At 37.1% G+C, this 24,731-nt stretch overlaps 5 protein-coding genes and 1 pseudogene across 5 annotated transcripts; 3 read left to right on the top strand and 3 right to left on the bottom strand.

The window, feature by feature from the left end:
• Nucleotides 1-2,063: 2,063 nt before the first annotated feature.
• On the top strand, nt 2,064-7,181 carry LOC113780875 (subtilisin-like protease SBT4.3). The gene is made up of 9 exons (XM_027326656.1): nt 2,064-2,150; nt 2,255-2,349; nt 4,441-4,538; nt 4,656-4,796; nt 4,891-4,921; nt 5,038-5,551; nt 5,647-5,978; nt 6,081-6,192; nt 6,309-7,181. Exons 1-9 carry the CDS (start codon nt 2,064-2,066, stop codon nt 7,179-7,181), a joined length of 2,283 nt encoding a protein of 760 aa, XP_027182457.1.
• A 2,611-nt stretch (nt 7,182-9,792) lies between these two features.
• On the top strand, nt 9,793-10,183 carry LOC113779218 (cucumisin-like). The gene has a single exon (XM_027324740.1). The coding sequence runs from the start codon at nt 9,804-9,806 to the stop codon at nt 10,167-10,169; it is 366 nt and encodes a 121-aa protein (XP_027180541.1). The 5' UTR covers nt 9,793-9,803; the 3' UTR covers nt 10,170-10,183.
• A 136-nt stretch (nt 10,184-10,319) lies between these two features.
• LOC113780874 lies at nt 10,320-11,876 on the top strand (annotated as a pseudogene).
• Nucleotides 11,663-12,650, bottom strand: LOC113779219. The gene is made up of 2 exons (XM_027324741.1): nt 12,337-12,650; nt 11,663-11,747 (listed from the first exon to the last, which is right to left on the bottom strand). The coding sequence occupies exons 1-2, from the start codon at nt 12,632-12,634 to the stop codon at nt 11,722-11,724; spliced, it is 324 nt and encodes a 107-aa protein (XP_027180542.1). The 5' UTR covers nt 12,635-12,650; the 3' UTR covers nt 11,663-11,721.
• A 13-nt stretch (nt 12,651-12,663) lies between these two features.
• On the bottom strand, nt 12,664-15,058 carry LOC113779216 (bifunctional dTDP-4-dehydrorhamnose 3,5-epimerase/dTDP-4-dehydrorhamnose reductase). The gene is made up of 2 exons (XM_027324739.1): nt 14,512-15,058; nt 12,664-13,303 (listed from the first exon to the last, which is right to left on the bottom strand). Exons 1-2 carry the CDS (start codon nt 14,962-14,964, stop codon nt 12,854-12,856), a joined length of 903 nt encoding a protein of 300 aa, XP_027180540.1. The 5' UTR covers nt 14,965-15,058; the 3' UTR covers nt 12,664-12,853.
• Nucleotides 15,059-16,878: 1,820 nt separating this feature from the next.
• LOC113779065 (phospholipase D beta 1-like) lies at nt 16,879-23,965 on the bottom strand. The gene is made up of 10 exons (XM_027324487.1): nt 22,604-23,965; nt 21,777-21,893; nt 21,189-21,383; nt 20,394-20,642; nt 20,244-20,312; nt 20,003-20,150; nt 19,478-19,626; nt 18,080-18,256; nt 17,793-17,990; nt 16,879-17,550 (listed from the first exon to the last, which is right to left on the bottom strand). Exons 1-10 carry the CDS (start codon nt 23,549-23,551, stop codon nt 17,257-17,259), a joined length of 2,544 nt encoding a protein of 847 aa, XP_027180288.1. The 5' UTR covers nt 23,552-23,965; the 3' UTR covers nt 16,879-17,256.
• Nucleotides 23,966-24,731: the final 766 nt, after the last annotated feature.

Raw genomic sequence — 24,731 nt, 5'->3', positions numbered from 1 at the left:
GACTTAGTAAACAAATAAGGGCACTACTAGTATTTCAACTAATGATGTCACATGAGTTATTTCTCGTCAAGTTTTCACATTAGATGAAATTGTAGATGAGTGAAGTGGATATTTTAGAATATTATGGGATCATGTGACAATAGATGAAACTACAAGAAGGTCATGAGCAATTACCCTACTAGATTAAAGTTAAGAAATGAATAGGTTAATTTGACACTAAATTGAAAAAAGAAAAAGAAAGAAAAAGTTCATGGTTCAATATACAAAAAACCTTAGATAAACGTTTCACCTAAAACTTGACGAATTCTTCAAGCAAATACGGACCTACTGAAGTTGACCCACAATTTTAGAGCCAGTGTACTTGGGAAAATCAAACTCACCATGCATATGGTTGAATATACAAACCAGGACCTGGAGTTGCAAAAGGATACAATTATGATACATGAAATAAAATGCAAATGCTTTATAGGTTTCAGTACGTCTTCACCATCTCCTTGATCATAACTGGAATGTGATTATAAATCTTCTTAACTCATTAGTTATCCTTTTTAAGCCAGTTACTTGATTCACGTTTTCTGAACTGTGCTACATATGAATCGCGATTTCTATTTATTTAGTTGCTTTTTTTGGGACAATATCGTAGTGTTTGTATATTTCCTAAGTTTTAGTAAGTTAATTAAGCTTTTAATCACCAAAAACAACTTAACTTGTCGATATTCATTGGAAGGAGAATTAAAATGTACAGTGTTTGTAGATGAAATCAAAAAGATTTGGAAAAAATACTATCAAATATTGACAAGCGAAAATTGTAATTATAAAGACACATGACAAGTCTTGATGTTTCTAAGAAAATTCAGAGGGAGTTCAAAGTTATTTGTCCTTAATTCTGGATTTTATCTTAAAATGAATTGTCTGGCTGATATGCTGTTTGCAAGAATCAGCATAAATAATCAGTAATTAGTATGATAAGTTACAAATGTTTCTTCGTGATTTAGTATGTCGAAACAGATTAAGCCAATGCAGTATCCTTGGGTTTTCCACAAGAAACCCGTTTTCGTACTGAATTCATGAAAGAAAAGTTTAACTCACAACTCCTAGTCGGGGATACTGGTGCCATAATATGACATGCAGGTGGTTTTACAATTGAGCTTTTTTTAGTGTAAATTTACTCAGGAAAAAAAAGGCAAATTGGCAGCAGACAGAAGTAATTAGTAGAGAGTATAGATCAACCTCGTACATAAAACTATCCTTGTCATTCACCAAAATGTCCTCAGAATTTGAATCCCATGTCTACGGTGGAATGGATATAAGAAAGGGTGGGAGGAAAAATATATATATATATATATATATATATATATATATATATATATAGATGGAAACTGGAGGCGGTTCCACTATAGTATTTTTGGTGTTTAATTGAAGAAAGCTTTTGTTATTCAAACATTTGCTCTCAATGAGATCACAAATTGCGGATTGAGCTTGATATTGTTAGCCTCTTAATTATCTTGAACAGTTGCAGTTCGTACTGATTTTACCATGCAAGATTTTTTTTTTTAAAAAAAATATATGCATACTATTTTTTTAGTTGATTGATTTTCAGGATTTGCATTTTTTCTTTGGGGTAAAAGGATAGAATTCTAAATTGTCCACATATCACCAGACCTTTCCAAGAACACGCTTTAGGTGTACCGTAGAATTATGCCTGTTGCATAACTTGCCGTAGAGTTAAATTTGTTGCATAAACATACAATTTCTTTTTATATCCATCATAATTTCACGCTCCTATCCTCTTGATTAATCATTCCTCTGATCCTTATTTTACTGTGTATGGTGTTTTTTTTTTTTTTTTCCGTGTGACTTGGCGGTACAATAAAAAAAATGAACCCCCCCCCCCCCCCCCAAAAAAAAACCAAAAAAAAAAATGTCAATTAGCCTCCACGGCAAAATAGATTGGACTTACCAACTAAGCAAAAATCCTATGGCTATATATACATGCATATATCTAAAGTTTGAATGATTGAGTTGTCAACTTAGTGTTTAACAATCAAAGCTGAGACCCCCTAATGGCCAAGGCAGGAAGCCATCTCGTTCTTCTCTATTATTTCTTGCTTTCTGCTCTTATTTTGAGCTGCCAATGTCAAGAAGGAAAGGTTAGACGAAAACTATTATGGATGTATTTACAATTTAATATATATATATATATGTAGTTTCATGTTGGGTTTTTCGTAAGCCTGATTTTAAATGGTTTATACAGGTTCATATTGTTTACTTGGGAGACCTGCCACATGGTCGAGGGCAAGCTTCAGTCGTTTCTGGGCACTACGCCATTTTGACAAATGTGCTTGGAAGGTTTTTTTTTAAGCACTAACTAAAAATAGTAGTATCTCTAATACTAACCAACTACAGAAATTGGAATTGCTTTTATTCGTGTGCTCTGGTAGATCAGCAATAACAAAACAATGCTGGCTTAGTATAATATGACTAATATGGATTGGTTTTTCCTTCACATAAAATTGCAGCCTTCAAGTGTTAAAAGGATATGTCTAATTAATAATAATAGGGAAATCCTACTCTAAAAACAACATATGACTTGTATAACAGATGACTTACTTCTTAATTTTAAAGGTTCACGTATTTGTATCCATATTTTTAGTTGTTTTTTCATAGCTGAACTCTTGATAATAATGAAAAATGCTATAGTTTCTTTTGGGTACGAAATCCATGATTCTAATTTATTTACTATATCTTAGAGGTGGCAATTTGGATTGAAATCCATTTATCCATCCATATAATCCATAATTAAATGGATTTGGATTATCCATTTATAGTGTTGGTTTTAAATGGTTCATCAAAGTAAAACCATTAAATTAAATGGATTTATATGGATTATCCACATAAACCATATATATCCATTTACTTAAAACCAAATAAAAGAAATGGACTTTCAGTCCCCATTAATCCCCCAAATCAAAGGTTTGTTTATCTTTCTTCATTCTTCCTTGTCCATACGCGTACAGATTCAAAATTATCAACATCGCTCCTCCAACTTGAAAAATGTTCTCGGCTACATTTTTCATTTCCTGTCATGTGTTTTCTAGTGGTGGTTCAACGTGGGCAACATTTCACTTTTGTGAGTTCCTTGCAGAGGCCGTAGCCTACGAAAATCACAGGGCAATCCTCATATTCGACAGTCATGGAAGAGTTAACTCTAGCGCAACAGATTTACCGTTGCTCCTGTGTTGGAACAAAAATGTTGCAACGTTGATTCGTAAATGATCACGCAAGGGAACAGAAATCAACATTGCTGTTTTACAAATATCACGTCATGGAATTGCAGAGCTCTTATATAGTATTAATTAGTACTTTTGTTTATCAAGAAAAAGAAAACGAAACACTAGTAGTACTTGTGTTCATGGAGTTCAAACTTGAGTTTGAACAGCTCGAACTGCTTCACGAATTTAGTTTCAGCCTAGCATGTGAAGTTTGAAAGTTCGTCGAATTTAATCGAACTTCATACACACACGCACACGTGTATATATATATATATATATATATTATTTATTATTATAAAATGTCTATTATATCCCTTGTTTAAAATAAAATTATATAAAATATAAATTATATGACCTCCCTCCTTTGATTATGATGTGATTCAGTCCCCATTAATCCCCCATTAATTACCATATGGTTATTTGTACAACAATCTTCATGGTTAGTTCCAATTATTTTTGTAATTTATTGATTTTTGTCATTTTCAACACCTAAAATTTACAAGTACATAAAAAAGTATCTTCATATTACAAGAAATGGTAATACAAAAAAAGTAATCAAAATATTTAAATGGATTATAAATGGATAATTGGTTTTTATTTAATCCATTTAGATCCATCCATTTAGATCCATTTAATAAATGGATCTAAATGGATTGGATAAATTTAATCCACCATCCATTAAGTCAAAACCAATTATGAACCATTTATCCATATTGCCACCTCAGTATATCTTATCACATCTTTTAGTGATTTAAACTTTGAAAATAATCTAAGGATTGGTAATTCTTATTCTATATGTAACAGTGAATTTAATGTCATCGATACAGTACCGAAAAGGGATCGTAGAACACTCCAATAATAATAATAGCATCTTAATGCCACAAACTAGCCAGAGAAGAAGAGTTCGGTTGTATGCTTCGTTACAAACTATTCCAACACAAAAAAAAAATTAATGCATAAAAAGAACATGCAATGTGTTCGAAATGGTAGGCATGATTTATATCATTTGATGCCCATTTTTCGTAACTCTCATCATGCATTGCATTTAATAACAGAAATAATTGGATTCTTAATCACTGCATTGATCCCTGTTATGTTAAAATGTTATTAATTAGTCAATTAATTGTTTTCCAGAGAATTACTGACTGTTAAATTTGTTTAACTCCAGTGCCTCATTAGCCAAGCAGTCACTGGTTCATAGTTACCACAGAAGTTTTAATGGATTTGCTGCAAAGTTAACCCCAGAAGAAGCTGCGAGAGTTTCGAGTAAGATATCATTTATATTACTATAACCTAAAAAAGAAATGGAAAAAGAAAAAGCATTAGAGCTTATGTATATGGTTATATAGTTAAAATACATACCTATAAATCATGTGATCGCAGAAATGGATGGAGTGGCATCGGTCTTTCCAAACCGAATTTTCAACCTTCAAACAACGAGGTCCTGGAATTTCATGGATTTCGGCACTGACAAATTTGGACCTGCACAAGAAGAAGACGTGATTGTTGCACTTCTGGACACTGGTAAATGATCTTCTCAAGCTTATGATTCTTGTAATTTGAATTAATCGTTCGCTCATTTTTCTGAGGTGCAATTTTGGTGGGCTTCTTTTTGTAGGCATCTGGCCAGAGAACATGGAAGGGAACATGCAAAGCTACTAATTTCACTTGCAACAAGTATCCATTCCTCCAGTGACATTAGTTCTTTTTTTTTGGGGGGGGGGGGTTGGCTAGCTGATCCAAGTAAATTGTGTTGGTGATGCAGGAAACTGATTGGAGCTCGTTATTATAATAGCGAGAAGATCTATGATAAATCCGACATCAAATCACCAAGAGACACGATTGGACATGGTACCCACACTTCCTCGACTGCTGCAGGCCGAAAGATTGAGGGAGCAAGCTATTTAGGCCTTGCAGAGGGTGTTGCAAGAGGTGGAGTTCCCAATGCCAGGATTGCAATGTACAAAGTCTGCTGGTCCTATGGATGTTTTGCTGCAGATATCCTCAAAGCTTTTGATGACGCAATTGCAGATGGTGTTGATATCATATCTGTTTCCTTGGGAGCTACTGGTGTGCTAGACTATTTTCAAGAGCCCATTGCAATTGGGTCCTTTCATGCTATGAAACATGGCATTCTGACCTCAAATGCAGCAGGAAATTCTGGTCCAAATCCTGTATCCGTCTCCAACTACTCACCATGGTCGCTAACGGTTGCGGCTAGCACTATTGACCGTAAATTCATTACTCAAGTAGTCCTGGGTAATGGACAAGTTTTCAATGTAAGTCTCAGTTTCAAGTTTAAACATGTTGGTTGTGACTAGGGAAATTTGGATTTTTTTTTTTTTTTTTTAATTCTACTGCACAAATTATGAAGGGACTCGCCATTAATAACTTCAACATCACCGGTAATGGGACGTATACATATCCTTTAATCTGGGGAGGAGATGTAGCCAACTACACTGGTGGTTATGGTCCATTGTATGGAAGCTATTGCTTACCTGGTGCCGTGAATTCTGAGAAGGTGAAAGGAAAGATCGTCTTCTGCAGTGCCTTAGTTGATGGTTCTGGCATTCTGCTTGCTGATGGTGTGGGTGCCATATTGACGGATTATGCATCATCCGATGTTGCCTTCAATTTCCCACTACCAACATCAGCAATCAGTCCAGAAGACGGTGTAAAAGTTTTGGATTATATAAAAAATACAGTGTACGAAATTAGCATCTTTATACTTTATAACATATGTAATTACCCTCTTGACTTGATACTTAATTCTGTTCTTGGGTCCAAACTTACTTAAAATGCTTGCAGAAATCCACTTGCAACTATCTTGGTTGCTGATACATTTAAGGACGTCTCGGCTCCACTCGTGGCGTCGTTCTCTTCAAGAGGACCAAATCCCATCTCTCCAGACATTCTCAAGGTAATCATCGACTAAGAAATGTGTCTATTTTCATAGAATAGAATCATAGATTGCTCAATTAGTTACACAGTAGTCTTAACATGTGTTCCGTTCCATTTATTCATCACTATAACTAGCCTGATGTCACTGCCCCTGGAGTGGACATCCTTGCTGCTTGGTCTCCAATTGCTCCACCTTCGGTCTATACCGGCGATAAGAGAAGTCTTTACTACAATGTGATCTCCGGGACATCCATGGCAACCCCTCATGCTAGCGGTGCAGCTGCCTATGTCAAGGCTGCTCACCCGGATTGGTCCCCTGCTGCCATCAAATCCGCCCTCATGACCACATCTTTTTCTATGGATCCAAGGCAGCAAGCTGATCTTGAATTTGCATATGGTGCTGGTCACATCAACCCTGCAGGTGCAATCAACCCTGGACTAATCTTTGAGGCTGACGAGGAAGATTATGTAAATTTCCTATGCAAACAGGGGTACAACAGCACCACTCTGAAACTTGTCACAGGGGATAATAATACTTGTACAGGTATAGTTCCTGGAAGAGGCTGGGATCTCAACTATCCCACCATGGCATTGTTCCTGGAAGATGGTCAGGAAATCAATGCAGTTTTCACGAGAACAGTGACTAATGTTGGCAAACCGTCGACCTACCATTCCTTCGTGTACTTATCGCAATCAACTATATTTGAGGTTACACTGGAGCCATCCACCCTTCTATTCTCTTCTGCTGGGGAGAAGAAATCGTTCACCGTTAAAGTAACTGGACCGAAGATTACACAGCAGCCAATCATGTCAGGTGCTGTGGTTTGGGAAGATGGTGTTCATGAGGTGAAGATGCCTCTGGTGGTCTACAACTATATTCCCCGAGCACCTTATGGTCTTGGTGATCATCAGTCTACTGACTCCAGTGCAAAACTCAGTGGGGGAAAACCCAATTTCCCAATTTCTTCTAAGTTGCAGAAAAGTAGGATTAATGCACTCCGCGGCTGAGAATCACATGCCCTATTCATTTCATCGTGCTTCTATGTTATGTTTGTACATTTTGTTTATGCATTCTCCTAGGTGTTATGTTCTTCCGACCTGATTAAATTAGTAATCAGTGGAATTATTGTCAACCAACTAAAGTTTCTAAAAAGCCCCCCAACTTCCACCCTACCCCCTCTCCACCCTTTTTCTTTGAAATTTTATTTGGGGCAATGATTTGCTCATCCAGTATAGTATAGCATCAATATGGTGGAAGCTCAGCCTACTCAACTAAAAGATGGGGCTAATGCTCAATGTGAAACTAGACTAGGTAGAGTTTAGACTTAAATATAAGGTCTAATTCAATAGTGAACTTATTCTAGAGTTCATCAGGCTCAACCCAACTAAATGTGAATGTATATATTCACATAATAAATTAGATGGAAAACGAGTGTTTCCAGTATACTTGTTATATAATCAAAAAAAAAATATATATATATATATATTGTATACATATATAACTAAAAAAAAATGTTTGTATGCATCTACGGATCACTAAAAACTGAAGAAATCTTCATCGTGATGTTGAAATTCTACATGGCACGCATCTTATTGTTCTAATCGACTCAACGCAACAAGAAAGGATCAAATAAGATACCTATTGGAGTTACTTTAGTTTTGGCTTTGAGTGCTCCTCCTTGGAATAAGAAAGAGTTTTAGTTCTTAATTTTTTTTCCCTTAAATGTTTTTGTTTTGTTTAGCTTACTTCTTTCTTGAGAAGTTAACGTCAACTTAGCTTACTCATTTCTGTTTGTTAATTTTCTTCTTGTTTAGTGTCCTTGTCACCCTAGAAATCAACACCAACATAAATTCATATCAAATCTACTTCTATTTCATACTCTTATACGAAAATTAGTAAAGACGCATGGTTATAGATATACATATAAACTAGAATATAATATACACCTGAATGAAATTATTATTTTTCTTTTGGGTGAGCTAAATGAAAAGATTTATAGCCCAATCTAAAAAATATAGCAACTCTATTAGGATGAGAACCAAATCGTAGATCCCAACTATAACGCAAGTTAATAGCCTACAAACACACCTGAAGTTTCTATCTCATTTGAGTTGTCAACTTAAAAAGTCTTTATTAACAATCAAAGCCGATAGCCCTAAATGGCTTTGGCAGGGAAGCCTTTCGCTCTTCTCTGTCCTTTCTTACTTACTGCTCTTATTTTAAACTGCCAATGTCCAGAGAGAAAGGTAAAACAAATTCCCACCAACTTCTGTCTCTCTATCAAGTAACCAAAAAAAATGTTATGTATTAATGAAGGTTTTCTTTTCAGTACTACTGATTATTCTAACACTTGCTAAGTTCATGCAGCTTCACATTGTTTACTTGGGAAACCTGCCTCCTCATGATCGAGGGAAAGCATCAGTTATTTCTGGACACCACTCAATTCTGAGAAATGTGCTTGGAAGGTTTTTAATGCACTTTTTTGATACTGCTTCTAATACTAACTACAAACCAACAATAGAAAGTAGAATTAGTAGTTTTATTCTTTCTCGCGGATAAGCAACGAGAAGAAAATGAGGAAAAAATTGCTGGGGTAGTATGACAAAACTGGATTGTTCATTTGTTAGCATGCTTTGCTGAACAAGTGTGCAAGGAAAAATAGAGGTAATGCATGAAAAGACCTTGTGTGTGTGTGTTTTAGGAAGGGATTAGTGACTCAGTTACTAGTTTCTTGGACAAGTAATTCCTGCTGTTTCCGAAATCATTAGTTAGTATTAGTTATTGTTTTACCCTTAATTTCTCGTAACTATCCTCCTGCATTGTATTTAAGAAACAAGAGTTGAATTCTTAGTCACTACATTGATCCTTCTTATTCGTTTGCTCAACTTCAGTGCTTCATTTGCCTAGCAGTCAATAGTTCATAGTTACTGCAGAAGTTTCAATGGATTTGCTGCAATGTTAACCGCAGCAGAAGCTGTGACAATTTGAAGTAAGAAATCATTTGTAGATTGCCCCAGAAAGATATTGAAAAAAAAAAAGCTTTGAGTTTATCCCTTTGGTGCAGAGATGAAAGGAGTGAGCTCGGTTTTCCCTAACCGAATTTCCCACCTGCAAACTGCAAGTTCTTGGGATTTCATGGGTCTTAGCACTGACAAGATCCAGGATGGACCTTCTTATGAGTTATGAAGCAGACGTGATCGTTGGAGTTGTGGACTCTGGTAAATGAACTTCTCACTCCTGTATCAATTGTTCATTCCTTCTCAATTCTTCAGTTTGAGCTTATTTATCAGGATAATTAGTTGTACTTTTGATCTGCTTCGCTTTTAGGCATCTGGCCCGAACATGAAAGCTTCGACGATGCAAATCTTGGCCCTCCACCAGCTAAATGGAAGGGAACTTGCAAAGCTACTAATTTCACATGCAACAGGTAACCATTTTTATATATGGAGACATCATAATAGGTTCATGTACTAGCAAAATTTTTCAGATTCTTCTTCTTTTTTTTTTAAAAAAAAAATGTGGCCGATTAATATAAGTCATATTGGTAATGCAGGAAGATCATTGGGGCTCGTTATTATAAAAGCGACAAAACATACCATAAAACAGATATCACACCACCAAGAGCTACAATGGGACGTGGTACTCATGTTTCCTCGACTATTGCAGGTCGAAGGATTAAGGGAGCAAGCTATTTCGGTCTTGCAGAGGGTGTTGCAAGAGGTGGAGTTCCCAATGCCAGAATTGCGGTGTACAAAGTCTCCTGGCACGAAGGATCTTCTGAGACAGATATCCTCAAAGCTTCTGATAATGCAATTGCTGATGGTGTTGATATTATATCAGTTTCCATAGCAGCTAGTGATCCATATGACTACTTTGAAAGCGCCATTGCAATTGGGTCTTTTCATGCTATGAAACATGGGCATTTTAGCCTCAAATGCAGGAGGAAACTCTGGTCCTCTTCCTGTATCTCTCCAACTACTAACCATGGTCGCTGACGGTTGCTGCTAGCACTATTGACCGCAAATTCATCACCCCAGTAGTCTTGGGTAATGAACTAGTTCTCAATGTAAGAATCAATATGAGATTTTTGGGTTGTGACGAAGGGAATTAAGATTTTTTTTCTTCCTAACTTTGGTGCACCAATAATGCAGGGACTTGCCATCAATAACTTCGACATCACAGGAAATGGGACATGTACATACCCATTAATCTGGGGCGGAGATGCACCCAACTCTAGTGGTAGTTATGGTCCATATGATGCAGGTTATTGCTTACCTGGTGCATTGAATGCTGCAAAAGTGAAAGGAAAGATTGTCTTCTGCAGTGTTCCCCCTTCAACTACTAACATTCTGGTTCCTACTGCTGGGTACCATCATCGCGCATTCCACAGGATATGACGTTGCCTACAATTACCCATTTCCAGCTTTAGCGATCAGCGCAGAAGATGGTGTCGAAGTTTTGGATTATATCAAAAACAGAGAGTACGAAATTAGTATACTTCTATATTTTCTAAATACCATCTTGACTTAAATTCTGATCTTCGATCCAAACATTACTTAAAATGCATGCAGAAGTCCAGTTGCAAGTATCATGGTTGCTGAAACCAGCTTTAAGGACATCTCGGCTCCAATTGTGGCTTCTTTCTCTTCAAGAGGACCAAACCCCATCTCTGCAGACATTCTCAAAGTGATACATTATGTGTCTCTATTCATAGCACAATTTTGTATTCAGTAGTCCAACATATGCTATGTTTCATTTATTCATTGATACTACTTACTACCAGCCTGACATCACCGCCCCAGGGATGGACATCCTCGCTGCCTGGTCTCCAATCGCACCACCTACTCCCTATGCCAGTGACACAAGAAGTCTCATGTACAATGTAATCTCTGGGACATCCATGGCGACCCCTCATGCTAGCGCTGCAGCTGCTTATGTCAAGGCTGCTCACCCCGATTGGTCCCCTGCTGCCATCAAATCTGCCCTCATGACCACTTCTTTCGATGTGGATCCAAGGAAGCATCCCGATCTTGAATTTTCATATGGTGCTGGTCACATCAACCCTACACGTGCAATCAAGCAGGGACTAATTTTTGCTGCTGACGAGGAAGATTATGTGAAGTTCCTATGCAAACACAACATCGACAATCTCAGACAGATCACTGGAGAAAATAGCACTTGTAAAGGTATAACTCCCGGAAGAGGCTGGGATCTCAACTATCCTACCATGGCATTGTACCTTGGTGATGGACAGGAAATCAATGCCATTTTCACCAGAACAGTGACCAATGTTGGCAAACCATCAACCTACCATGCTGCCCTACGCTTACTGCAGTCAAGCATATATAATGCTACGGTGAAACCATCCACCCTTACATTCTCTTCTGTTGGGGGGAAAAATCCTTCACCGTTAGAGTCACTGGACCGAAGATTACGCAGCAGCCAATCACGTCAGGTGCTGTGGTTTGGGCAGATGGTGTTCATCAGGTGAAGATGCCTCTGGCGGTGTACAACTACAGACCTGGTGCTCCTTATGATGTTGCCTGATCACGAAGACTCCAGCAGTAATTTCCCTGCATTGCAGAAAAAAAAAGGATTAATATTGCATGCCGTGGCTGAGAATCTCCTTAAAGGAGTGGAGCAATGATTTGGCTGGGATCTGTTCTCCGCAAAACAAAAATAGTTGTTGTCTGCTAAGTGTCTTCCTGTATTTAATTTAATCATCCACTCTCAAATTTTCTTTTCCTTTCTTCTGACAGCAGAAAGCAAATGGTTGTGCTGTTATCATAATGAGACGGGCTATGATCTTATAAGTGAAAAAAGGTTAAAAAACATGGGAGAAAAATGTTATTAGAGCATAATTAACTACACCCCTTTGACAGCAACACTACAGTATTGAGATATCAACAGCAAAAGAGAAGGGCAAACAGTGATGTCAATCTATTAATTAGTCCGACGAGTCACTGATTTTAGGATCCTCTATCATTATTTGGATCATTTGTTCTGCTATCTTTGTGGACTGAGCAGATTAGTTTTACAAATTTAATTCTTCTACAGTTCTCAGATTTGTACGACTTTTCTTCCCTCTCAGTAATTTTGCAAAGTTCTTTCGCTCTCAGCAAGGACGTCAACTGCAGAGCAAGTGCAGGACTAAACAAGAACCTGTTTTCCCGTCCTTGTAACCAAGGGATTTTGCTACATGACTCCGTGTTTGCAACGTCCTACTTTTGCATTCGCCATCATTTGGTTCATTGATTCTGCATGTGTCAGTTACGCAGGATGAAACTTGGCCAGAATCAAAGGTTGACTGCAGATAAATAGCAAAAACATTTGCCACTCCAGCAGTGATAAAACTATACTCTAGGATCCTCAAAATCAGCTTCTTGTTAACATTCGATGAAGCACAATAATGAAGTAGCAAACCTGTATCTTGCATGTCTACTTTTCCTAACATAATCATCACAGAACGGAAGAATTCCGAATTGTGTATAGTGTAAAGCTCAAAACATTGAAACTGATTTATTCATCATGGAGAAAATACAAATGCAACAACATATTGGGTACAGAGAAGGGCTAATCATACATGCCTGTTTAGGAAGAGCAACCATATAATGGAGAGATCATCTTGAACCTCCCTGAAATAAAAAATATTGGACAACAAACTTCATATCTCTAAGTTTCAAGCAGCGGTCTTTTGATTTGGCTTGAACACGTACTTTAAGAGGGATTCCTTAATGGATAAGAGTTCAGGAAATTCATTTTTTAGTTTTGTCGCATCGAGCTCATTATTGCTCCGTGGGGCAACTATCACCTTTGCTTGCTCGTCAAGGGTAAAATTCTTCCATGTAAACTTTGGGTCAATATATTCTTTGTACATCTCCAGGATTTCATTGTGGCTGACAACTCCAGGATTTGTGAAGTTCCATATGCCGGTGAGGTCCCTTTTTGCCATTTCAATGGAAATGGGAAGGAGTTCATCCAAGATTGTCATCGAGTTTGGTATATTTACCACCTTCTCATATCTAGTGATCTTGGTAATGAAATTACGAGGATTGGCCAAATCAGATGAGATGGGCATCCGTACACGCAATGTGCAGACATTCTCATAGTTCTTAAGCAAATCTTCAACCTGCCAAAAAAGAAACGGCGATAAGGATTCACTATCAGAATTGTTAGTGAATTGTTAAATGTCATTATTCTTTCAAATATATCCCCTTTTCATTGAAAATTTTCATTTTAGGACTTAAAAAATAGAATTGCATACTCCATCATGAATTAAAATGACAACAAAAAAATTCTGCTATAGGCCAGCTTGAACACCAGCTGTCAGGAATACAACCACTGAACCAGTTTGGAAATAAATAAAATCAAACTTGTTGACAGTTTGAGACCACCTTAAAGAACAAGTTTCAGAAGAAGGCCACCAATTTCAACCCAAAGCAAGAGCATTTGGTGACCAGTACTCAACATATAATATGAATAAACATCTAAAAGTTCATGTAAACGTGCAGCTAACGTGTCTATAATTGAGATACTCTAATGTTTGGTCATGAGGAGACTCAGTTCACTCTCCTAAAACTTCATGAACCACATAAATTTCTCTTCAAATTAGAGAATTCATCCCATTAGCTTCAACTCGGGCAAATTGCATTTAACAAATGAATCGGTGTAATGACTGGGAAAACACCACAGTATGAGTTCTCATCTAAATTTCCCCATCAAGTATCTTTGACTTACCTTTTCTCCTCTTTTTTCTTTCTTTAAGTAATTATGCTACCATGGGCGAATTTCAAGCAGCTCTAGATTTAGAATTGCAGAATTCTCCAATTTGATCGTTTTTGCTTTTGGTTCACATAATCCTCCCTACTTCAAACAAATGACCTAAACAGAGACTTTATTCCCAAATAGACCATTTACTCTTCAGCTTATCTACAGAATCTTGGTAAAAGAAAACCAAAATCACTACAAGATCCACCCTCCAAGATTCCAGATCCAACAATAATATAATATATACGCACACCCCACCCTAGAAATCCATGCCCAAAATTCTGCAGTAGTCTAATGCAGTGGCCCATGAGAAAAAGGTCAAATTCCAAAATTTTTAAATATCTGCATCCAAAATACTCCATAAATGCTCATCTTCAGTTGACAACCATTCAGCCTAACCAGTATCTAATGATACAGATTAATAATATCCCATATTAAGAAAAGAAAACACCCAAATAACAACTTGAGCTCAGTTAATCACAATTTCCAAAAAAAAAAAAAACATAAATTATTAGAATTTCATATAGGAAACCAAAAATGAATGAAAAGATAAAAGGAAAGGGAACCCACCATGGCTTTGGTCTTGGAATAGAAAGATCCAATAAAGTTGGGAGTATCCTCCTCCTTGAATCCAACACCCGACCCGAGTAGATGAGCCGCATCATACTCAAAAATGCAGCCGGTAGCATAATTAATCAAGATCAAACCTTTCTCCCTGCACACGTCAGCCAACGTCAGCGTGCCGACAACGTTGGTCCGGATGGTCTCAACTTTGTGGGACTCGCACCAGTCGACGTTGGGACGACCCGTGACGCCGGCGGCATTGAAGACATGGGTCGGGTTAACACTAGCAATATCGGATTCCAATGATTCCCGGCTCTCGAGCCGACCTGACCCATATGTGTAATTGATCCCTTGAGCTTCGCATAGCTTTCCCAGCAAGCCGCCTATCCAGCCAGTTCTGCCGTAGATCAGAAACTTGAGGGGCTTGGTTTCAGCTGAGCCGTTAGCTGGGAAACCCATGTCTGAAAAGCTCGGAATAAAAATCTGAGCTTTGTTTTAAGCTGAGAAGGAGGACGGAATCCAAATGAGACTGTGGTATATACACAGACAGCAAGTACCGCTTACCTTTATAAAGTGACGTTTATTTTTTATTTTCTTTTTTTATTTTCTCTTTTGGGTAATATCTTTTGGTTTTTTTTATTTGTGGGACGAGAGGGGTTTTTTAGAATACATTTGGATCTATTGTGTGTTTTAGTGTGACTTGAGCAAAGATATGCATATAAATATGCCTTCGACAATAAACTCTTGTTACGTGGTTTAATAATTTAAGTTTTTTAAATTATTTAAAGATTAATACTATCTATTTTTACACATTCAACAATTACTCACCCATAAATACGGTACGTAAAAGTTGTTGTAAAATTCCACGCTTGTATAATGCATCTATGTCACCAAATAAAATACGAAATTTGCTCTGTAATTTTCTCGAAAAGAAGCAATAATTCTTAGAAAATTGCGTACAATTCAATAGACATTTTTGACGCTACGATTATTCTGTCCCAAAAGTATTTCCAATGCAATTCAATAGAAATTTTCGAACCTCTACATTTCAATTTTACGGCTGCCCGTTCATAATTTTTTTACAAATTAACTTTTTGTAATTTAAAAATAAATTTAGAATCTTTTTAATCCCAATTCCATCTTTTTATTCTTTTACCAAAATTTTATTTTCAAGTGGGAATTATTTGTGGCTGTTTAGTTTAGTACATGGGGATGGGGGGGGGGGGGGGGGGCAATTTGTGACTGTGCATGGTAGTTGTGCAACGCTTGGACAAGCGAGGGAACACACGGACGTGTGGCTGACGAAATAATGGGCGATTATAGGGAGGGGCACATCTCAGGCCTTTTAATATGCTTTTATTTTTTTAATGGTAAATTAGATCTTAAAAATACTTTAATTCCAGATAGATTAGCAACAAAAATCCAGATCCCAATGGAGGTAGCATCTTTATATGGTACTACTAGTAAATACTACTAGTACTTATTTCTCAGTGAGCATTTCAAGTTCAACACTCCCTCTCAATCTCAAAGGGGGTTTTTTTTTTTTAAAAAAAAAAGAATGGGTACGTGTTAACGCATCTGAATCACATTCAAACCTATCCTGTGAATACATGCATTATCAATTATTACCTTCTTTTGCATTTATTTACTTTTTTGTTTAATTTTTACTTTTCATAAATTCAACATTTGAACTGACACGCTAACACGAATACGAGCACTCGTTAGACAAACAAACATTACATTAAACTCCAAATATTCAATTGCCATATATTCTACTTGTTACCAAGGTGTAAATAACTAATGCAGGATCAATGCGTATGGTAGATCCAGAAAATGGTAATCTATAAGGGAGCATGTGGAAGTGAATGCAGTTGTACGTTTTCTATTAGATCATTGTTCATTATACAATTCACAAAGCTGCCAAGTGAGGGTACCGAGAGAATTGAGGTTGTGGATCGATGTGGGTAGTGGGGTTTCAACATGAATTTTGGATCTCGATCGCAACACTAAAACACAGTACATTAATTTTATCTGGGGAAAGTAGTTTGTCAATTGCATCTGGTGATGAGTCGTTTAAGCGAAAAGCCTGAACAAGTTCGTTTGTCAATTGCATCAATCCTGACAATATACCGTAAAATTAAATGAGCGTTTAAATGAGTCAATACCTTCGCTTGTATCGCAAGTAACTACTTGAAATTTTAGTTTGTTTATGTATAATAATAATATGTATGATAAAAATTAATCTGGCTGATTATGCATGATATAAGTTGGTGGAAAATCTCCAATGAACCTCGTCTAAATGTGTATTGCCATGTTAGCATGTCTAGCCTCAGAGCTATATATGCTTGGTGAGATAGAGTGCTATACTATACATGACCAAAATTCCACAGGACATGCATTGAAAAAAAAAAATGCAGAACGAATAGGTTCTGGTAAACCAGAAGATTTTTACAGAATTCTTTTCCCTCAGAAGAAATTTTTGACTTAAAAAGAAAACCGCAGACTAAAATTATCTGCAAAAATTACAAAAGATGACAATCATCGAAGATTACAGCTGATTAAATCTATACTAAAAAACCCCCCAACATCTGCCAAGCACCCATCTATAAGAAAGGGAGAAAAGGAAGAGAAGAAGAAGATCTAAGGAGGGATTCATTATAGCCAAAAATGTCTACTCATCTGAAACTGCTCCAAAGCCAGAGAACTAATACGACTACGCTGATGGAGTTAGAACTTGAGGGATGCATTTGATCAGATGGTAAGATTTTCTTGAATGGCAACAAATGTTCCTACTATGTTTCCACCCATGTCCGGGAATGTTTCACAACCTCGAAGAGGCGTAACTTTCCCCATAGCATCCACCCCAACAGGATACTTGACAAGGTGACCCCTCATGTCAGTTACTTCTTCAGATGCATATTGAGACCAATTCAGCTCACCTAGTGCTCTTACACGTCTAACACACTCAAGGCTTTCTGGTCGCTCAAAGCATCTCTCCAGAAACCCAATGTGCTCTGCCCACAGCGACATTCTGTAGCCAAATATCTGCATTCAAATATGCAAAAGAATTTTGTTTAAAACATACATTTAGCATCTAGCGAAGCTTATCAATATCTAGGCCCCGAAGATAAATAATTGCCTTGTATGATCCATTAGAAATGTGATATTTAAGCTTAGATCAGTACTCAAAAGAAGCCCCTATCTCCAACCAATGAATTCAAAATCATGATCATATAGCATCAGTTTCAGACATGATTTGAGAATTAGTTAGACCTCAAAGTATGTACCTGTCCACGCGGTCTGGTGTGTTTCCTTGCCAATGTATTATAAGGTTGATATGCACCCATTGCAATTTCAGTGTCTCTAGTACCTTCCAAAGAGCGCTGGTTAATGTTTGCAGATCCAAGGATTACATACTCATCATCAACTATCATCCCTTTTGAGTGGACATAAATCATGAACCGGCGGCTCTTCCGACTGCGTACCTGATGTGATATGCGACAGACCAAAAATCAAGAAATAAATTTATTTTGGATGCAACCTAGAAAGTAGATAAGGTGTGAAGAATATGTACTTGAGGAGTGTTTGCGGCAGCACTGCTCTTGGCATCTGAAATGCCTCCATACCCTTCAGCCTCACGATTTCCAAGGCAAAAGAAATTCAAAAAGTCTTGAGGTTCGCACGTCCTCTCAAGCCCTACTTCAACTAAAGCTTTGTAGATGGTGTCATACATCATTTGCATTGTATTATGCTGGAGAAGAAATGAAAACATCATTCATCTCATTAGATGGAGAACAAGCCATGTCATCATTCACATTCAATCCCTTTGACTTAGTTGTGATTAACTAAATCAAAATTCTAGAGCAGCTAGAAGAGGATAGAGCTCCAGAGTGATTATTATTGCAATAGCATGTGATTCCAAAAGAAATAAGACTAATAGAAAGAGAATTTATCCACATAAGTGACATGAAAATATTTATAGGCATGCTTCTAGCACTTTTCATAAAGTACCTTGATTAGCATCTTCCAAGCAGCATACCACATACTGGTTAAATCAGAACATGGAGGCACATGGCAAAAACCAACATTGTTTCATTTACTAAAGGCACCTAAACATTATTCTCTCCCCTTGTTGACCAATAAACATGTTCAGATATTACTCAAACAAAAGGTCATCAAACAGAAGATAGAGCTCTAAGACTATCTTTGTGGATCCAAGCCATAAGCACTTTACAAAACTTTTGTCGCTGTTAAGATAATGTGTAAGCATCTGCACTAAAACTTGAGTTCCTTTTACTTGACTATCTTGCAATTAGAAGTTATGTATAAACACCCCCCCAACCCCCCAAAAAAACATCCATGCATATGAAATGGATAGAAAACGAAAGGAGGGTTTGGGGTAATTAACTAATTATCTTGGCCAAACACGAGTGGCTATGTGCAATCAAGAGAAACTGGGGAAGTAAATGTAGTTGATAATTCTTTTAGTCGGTTTACATCTATGCTTGCATGCGCACTGTGATAATCAAATTTTAATGAGATCAAGAACCAGCTACTGAAGTAATGCTTGGTTCACGAGATTAAAGAAGCACATGTAGACTAATGAAAGTTCTGAATGTAAGGGGCAATCAACATAGTATAGACCAATAGAATAATGAGTTAATACAAGCATACTTAGGAAATAAGTAGTTGTATTGCAAAACTTAACAAGTGCCGTCATAGCCATGGAAATTTTAGGAGGAGGACGTTCAAAACTTGTGCAGATGTCAGCAATAAAAAAACAGCAAGAGATATCAATGCAATAGCAGAAATCACAATGCTACACACTGATATTATAAACCAATTGTTCCCTTTGACTACCATGGCATAGAGTCCTAAATCGCGGGATAAATGGCATATAACATAATGCTAAAAATGACATGTTCCATCTGACAACAACGAACTGAACAGGATAAAAATAGTTGGAATCTACCTGCCAAAATAAAATTCTCTGAGTTGCAGTACTAGTAGGAGCACCTTCTGGCCACATGGGGAGAACAATATATGCTGAAAACCTCTCATGTGCTCTAATTTTATTTGCAATTTTGAGTGCAATTTCCATCGGAATCAAATTGTTTGCACCTGCAGGTAGAAAAAATCTCATAATTAGTCCCAGAATATCTCTAGCTTTTTCAAGGCCTATCAGAATTTAGATGACCAAAGTAAGTTTAAGGTCCCATTGTCACCACCGGAAGCATAGCTTGCACAAGATATTATACTTCTTTTTACCTCCTTACACATCTATGAACTATCATAAGCAACAGGATTGCAATTGGAATTGAGGGCTTGAATGCATCTATAGAACACTTTAAAATTCTGATGTATATGAAACTGAATTGTGATAATTTGTATCTACTCTATATAGTTTTACAGTGCAAGTACAAAAAAATTGCTGCCAAAAGACTATAAATATAGCAATAGTGATTTTCCATCAGCAATACAATCTAAGAATCCTTACCTAGATCTTTATAGTTATTCCAATTGTAGGATGACCCAAGGAAGTACTGATTCTCGATGTAAATGAAATGTTGGGCAGCACGGATTGCCTTTACATATGCAGTATGTATACTCATGTCTATGAGAACATTCTTCCCACACAAGAGGTTCTGTCATCATTCAGTGAAAAAAATTTCTCAATCGTGGAAGAGAGCGTGGATTCACAGCCTTGAGAATCGGGTAAGAGCTAAAAGTTGCCTCACCTTGTCTGTAGCATCTTTTGGATCTTTTGGAAAGCCTTTAACAGAGCTTGAATCGATTGAACGAAAAACCTACATAAGAAAGTAATTGTATCATTAAATAGCCAAAACAAAAATGTGAACAACTAATTCAGAACTGCAATCATCTTATACCTGCACATGCCAAGCCTCTGGATTATCATCATGTTGAATGGACACATCATGTATTCCTAATATTTCAGGAATCCTTTCAAGCTTGAGCAGTGAATCATCAAATGACGATTTCATTTTCTGAAGCCCATGACGCTTTGAAGCCCTCAACCAGCGCTCTTCAAAGTTGGTTAAGATATCGTAAGCAGCTGGGCCATCAATTCGACAATGCAAATCATGCCATGCTTCTCTGGGACACCCTGCTGTAGAACCCTGTAAAGCATATAAGAACAGGAAAAGAGAAAAATTAAGTACATTTTGTCTCCGTTGCAGAAACTTAGCTCCATGCTGCAGAACCAATGTTCAGGGATTATTTTGACCAGACTTACCAGTTTAAACTTTATCAGTATAATCACATTGAATCCTGAGTAATTGTTTAGAAAGTTGTCTTCGCTAGTAATTTCTTTAGTATAATTGCATAAGCTTTTATTCATAAAAAGTTAAGCATCTCTACAAAGCATAGCAATTTTAAATACAATTCCCAAATATCAGAATGAAGCAGTAAATTGCAAACAATATTCAGGAGACCAAACAGTAATTGAAGAACTTGACCCATCAAATTTCACTAATGTGCCTGGATGGTTCACTAAAATATGTGAATCTAACACTACTAAATTTGAGATGCACTAAAATATGTGAATCTAACACCACTAAATCTGAGGGTGTCATTATGTCGTATGCTTATCAAAACAGGAAAGAGGAAGAAGGCAATATCATAGGTCAGATAATCAAATAGTACTTAACAAAATCAGGGATTACCGTATAATTAGGATTATGATAGTCCTCTTTGTGTACAGTCTGCAAAGTTCGAAAAATGGGGTGTTCTGGAGTATCATATCTCCCTGTGGTTAAGTCAAGTCCTCCAATAAACGCTATGATTTTTCTCTTATAGTTACCTGCATCAGCATCTACAATTACACTCTTCTGATGGTGAGTGTAGATTGTTCCCACCTCCTGATAAAAACCAAAATAAGTCTAATGTTAAAACTGAAAAGTTAAATTGTGTAATAGCAAATGGAAAAGGAAGGATGGTGTAGACAGTGATGGCTAATCCAGAAGCATTAATAGATACATAGTTAGAGACTTAGAGCTTGATAAAGAATCATGATAGGACCAAAAAGAATGTATCAATTGCTTGGGTAAGAAAATTTTCATTTGAATCCATATGACTATACCAAAATGCATACATTCTTTCCTATTCTTTACCCGATTAACACTGTAGACCTGCAACAAAAGTTTTATGCTATTGCTGTTATAGATAGAGGCAGTTCTTCGTTTCATACAGTAGATTTAGGTCTGGGAAATATATAATGATGTAAAAGAATATATATGTATATATCAATAAACCTTTTTTTTGGCCCAGCTATGCCCTTTTCCAGCAGAACGGGGACAGAGCAGAACTTGAACTGAAGAATGCTTAAAGAATCTACGAGTCTCCTCATCACTGGTACCCATGACCCCCTCCTGAAAATCAGCAATAATGAAAACTATTACATAGCTAATTCTAACTGCAAAGGAATGCAAAAGCTAAAATTTAGCTACAACACTGCAGGATGAATAAAGCAGCAGAGATAATAACATCTTTCACTACCAATTCATTACGTGTCCTCAAGCCAAAAGATAAGGTTTGATCTATACAAAACAATACCGTACTTCCAATGAGAAATATTAGTAGATACTGCTAGCATTGCCTATGGGACATAGACCTCCCTATCAATACCAAAGAACTCCTCAAATCAAAGTATGTTGCGAAAGCAGGCAATGTTAGGACTTAGGAAAATGGTGTGAGGAAATTCTATTAGGCATCTATGACGGGTTAGAAGATGAAATGAAGTTATCAGTCTAAAGCTCTAGGGAAAAAATAAAAGCCATTAACCCCACCCAAACATTTTTCAAAAGATGTAACATAATCACCACTACATGAATTAAGCCATTTCCGCTTTCTTTCTGATATCTAAAATAATATCCAAAGTTGCAACCTCTTTCTGGTTGTTTACTCTATGAACTAATCAATTTACATCCTAGTTTATATTTATAAATGCACTTTTAAGTGGTTCAGACATATGCCAAGTGCTAATTTCTTTAAGGTTGAGAACATAACAAAAGAAAGGTAAGGGGAAACAAACCAGAAATTCTGCACTAAATGCGTAAGAAGAAGTGATATGATTTCTTACAGTTTTAAAGCCCAAAATGCTCCTGGAAGTGGGATCATCCCAAACTAGAAGCAAGACTCTTACACCTTCCTGAGACTTTTCTTTTAGAAGGTCTCCCAGAATACTTTTCGTTGGGTTGCCAGTATCTCGAACAAGTGAAACTAGGTGGTGGACAGACCATCCAGTGATGTAGACCAGACGTTGAGCCTGACTTATGGCATTGAAGATGTCATGCCAGCAACGTCCATGCTGGTACTGCAAACCATTATCAAGCATTGAACTTGGAAGGCTACCTTCATGTACATGAGCATCTTGATAAAGCTGAACATTTCCGCCCCTCCTAAGGGGAAAATAAGTACCAGGGACACCCTGATAAGGACCTGATCCAACTCCACCATGATAAAGAGGCACTTTCTCCATTGGGGTGTACTGAATTGATAAAGTCAAGACTGCTCCTTGTTTACATGATTTTCCACTAGCATTAAGAACTGGAAATGTACCCTCAACTTTTGCACCAGAGAATATTTGTTCCACTGGAATCCCAACTGCCCCCATGATTTGCGACCCTACAACATCATCATCTTTAACAACAAAATGCACTTCTGCTGCATGATGTGCAACAGGGACATAAAAGTGCTGCATCCAAACAGGGTTCTCACTATTTCTAATCACAAAAGTTCTACCAATAACTGCATTAGAGATTGAAATTGTTACATAAGGATCACTTGTATTCCCTTTCGATGAACTTCCTTCAGTTTTGCCTCCCAGTTTAAACCTATCAATAAAATTTTTATGAAACTGATCCAAGTTTGGAAGATTCTTGGCATCTTTCACCCAAATATCCAAATTCCCATGCAACAGTAACACCTTCAATGACCCCTGAGAGGTCTTGAACGGCACAACTTGTACGCCCTGCCCGTGCCCTGAGATATCATCAGACAATGAATCAGAATGAGTAAAATGAGACATTTTAGCACTTTCCCAACGGCACCACCGGAAGGTAAATGTAACCAAACTTCAAAAGTTCAAATTTTGACCAATGCTGACATCAACAATGCTTACTGACTACTATCTTCTGATCATCTGAAATCACCCAAAAATAAAAGTCAACTTTGACTTAAATTTCTGAAATATCAGCAATAATCTGTCAAAAATAGAAAAGGGGTGCTTACTTGATCGAGGTATCAAATTCCTTCTTGAATGATTATCAGTATCGAAAAATGAACACCTGGTCTAATCAAGGTTCTGCATTATATCGCAATTGGGATGGTAAATATGAAACCGATCCTCACAAGTTGTCTCTTTTATAGACAGAGACAACGTGTGAGGATTGTTTCAGAAAATGGCAATGTGGGTTCTGTTTGAAAGTGAAGAAAGAATTGAGGATTGGGTAAAAGTCTTGTGCAGATGTGAATTGGAAGAAGAAGAAAAATCAAGAAAGAAGACGGCTTTGACGTTGAACAAGTAAGCAGAAGAAAGGTCCACATTGGTGAAACAGCCTCCATGTGTAATTAAAAAATCAAACGAGTGGAAGGATCTCAATTCTCAGGTGGAGATATTAATGGTAAACAACCTCCTAAACGAAAACAAGAAAAGCCACAAAGATTGCAATCGGTTCTTTGCCGTTAATTTTAATGAATTGGGCTCAAATTTAATCTGCTTATTAAAGTCCCATATTAAAAATTGTCAACATTCATTTTTCTAGTTTTTTTGTTTCTTTTGGCACAAATAGAGAGTTATAGACGGGAAATGGAAGCGGGCAAAAAGATTCTGAAGACTTGTTGGTAAGGAGTGAGGACCGGGGAGGAAAGACCGAGGAGAAAATTTCAAAACAGACTGCTGGGAAGTAAATCCCAAAGTCTTTCTAAATTCTAACTCGTGGATAGGGTAAACGGAATTACCAAAGTCCTTTTTTCGTCAGTATAAAAAGTTGCTATCAGAAGGCAACTTTGGATTTAGGAAGATGATGAAAGACGGTCCTCAAATTAAGAATAAGAAAATGGGTTGAAATTGCAGCTTGCGCACCCCAAAAAACTATTCACTACAATTAAGTAAATTCTTGCAAATTGGATCAGATTTTATGTGGCCGGTGGCTGGTAAGAAGATCCTTACAGCCCTTGTTTTCAATGTCCACCAAATGCCTTTTTTT

This window comes from Coffea eugenioides, chromosome 8 (genome assembly GCF_003713205.1).
Source record: "Coffea eugenioides isolate CCC68of chromosome 8, Ceug_1.0, whole genome shotgun sequence".
Taxonomy (NCBI): Eukaryota; Viridiplantae; Streptophyta; class Magnoliopsida; order Gentianales; family Rubiaceae; genus Coffea; species Coffea eugenioides.
Note: the sequence above shows the minus strand (reverse complement) of the source record. Positions and strands in the feature narration are given on the sequence as shown.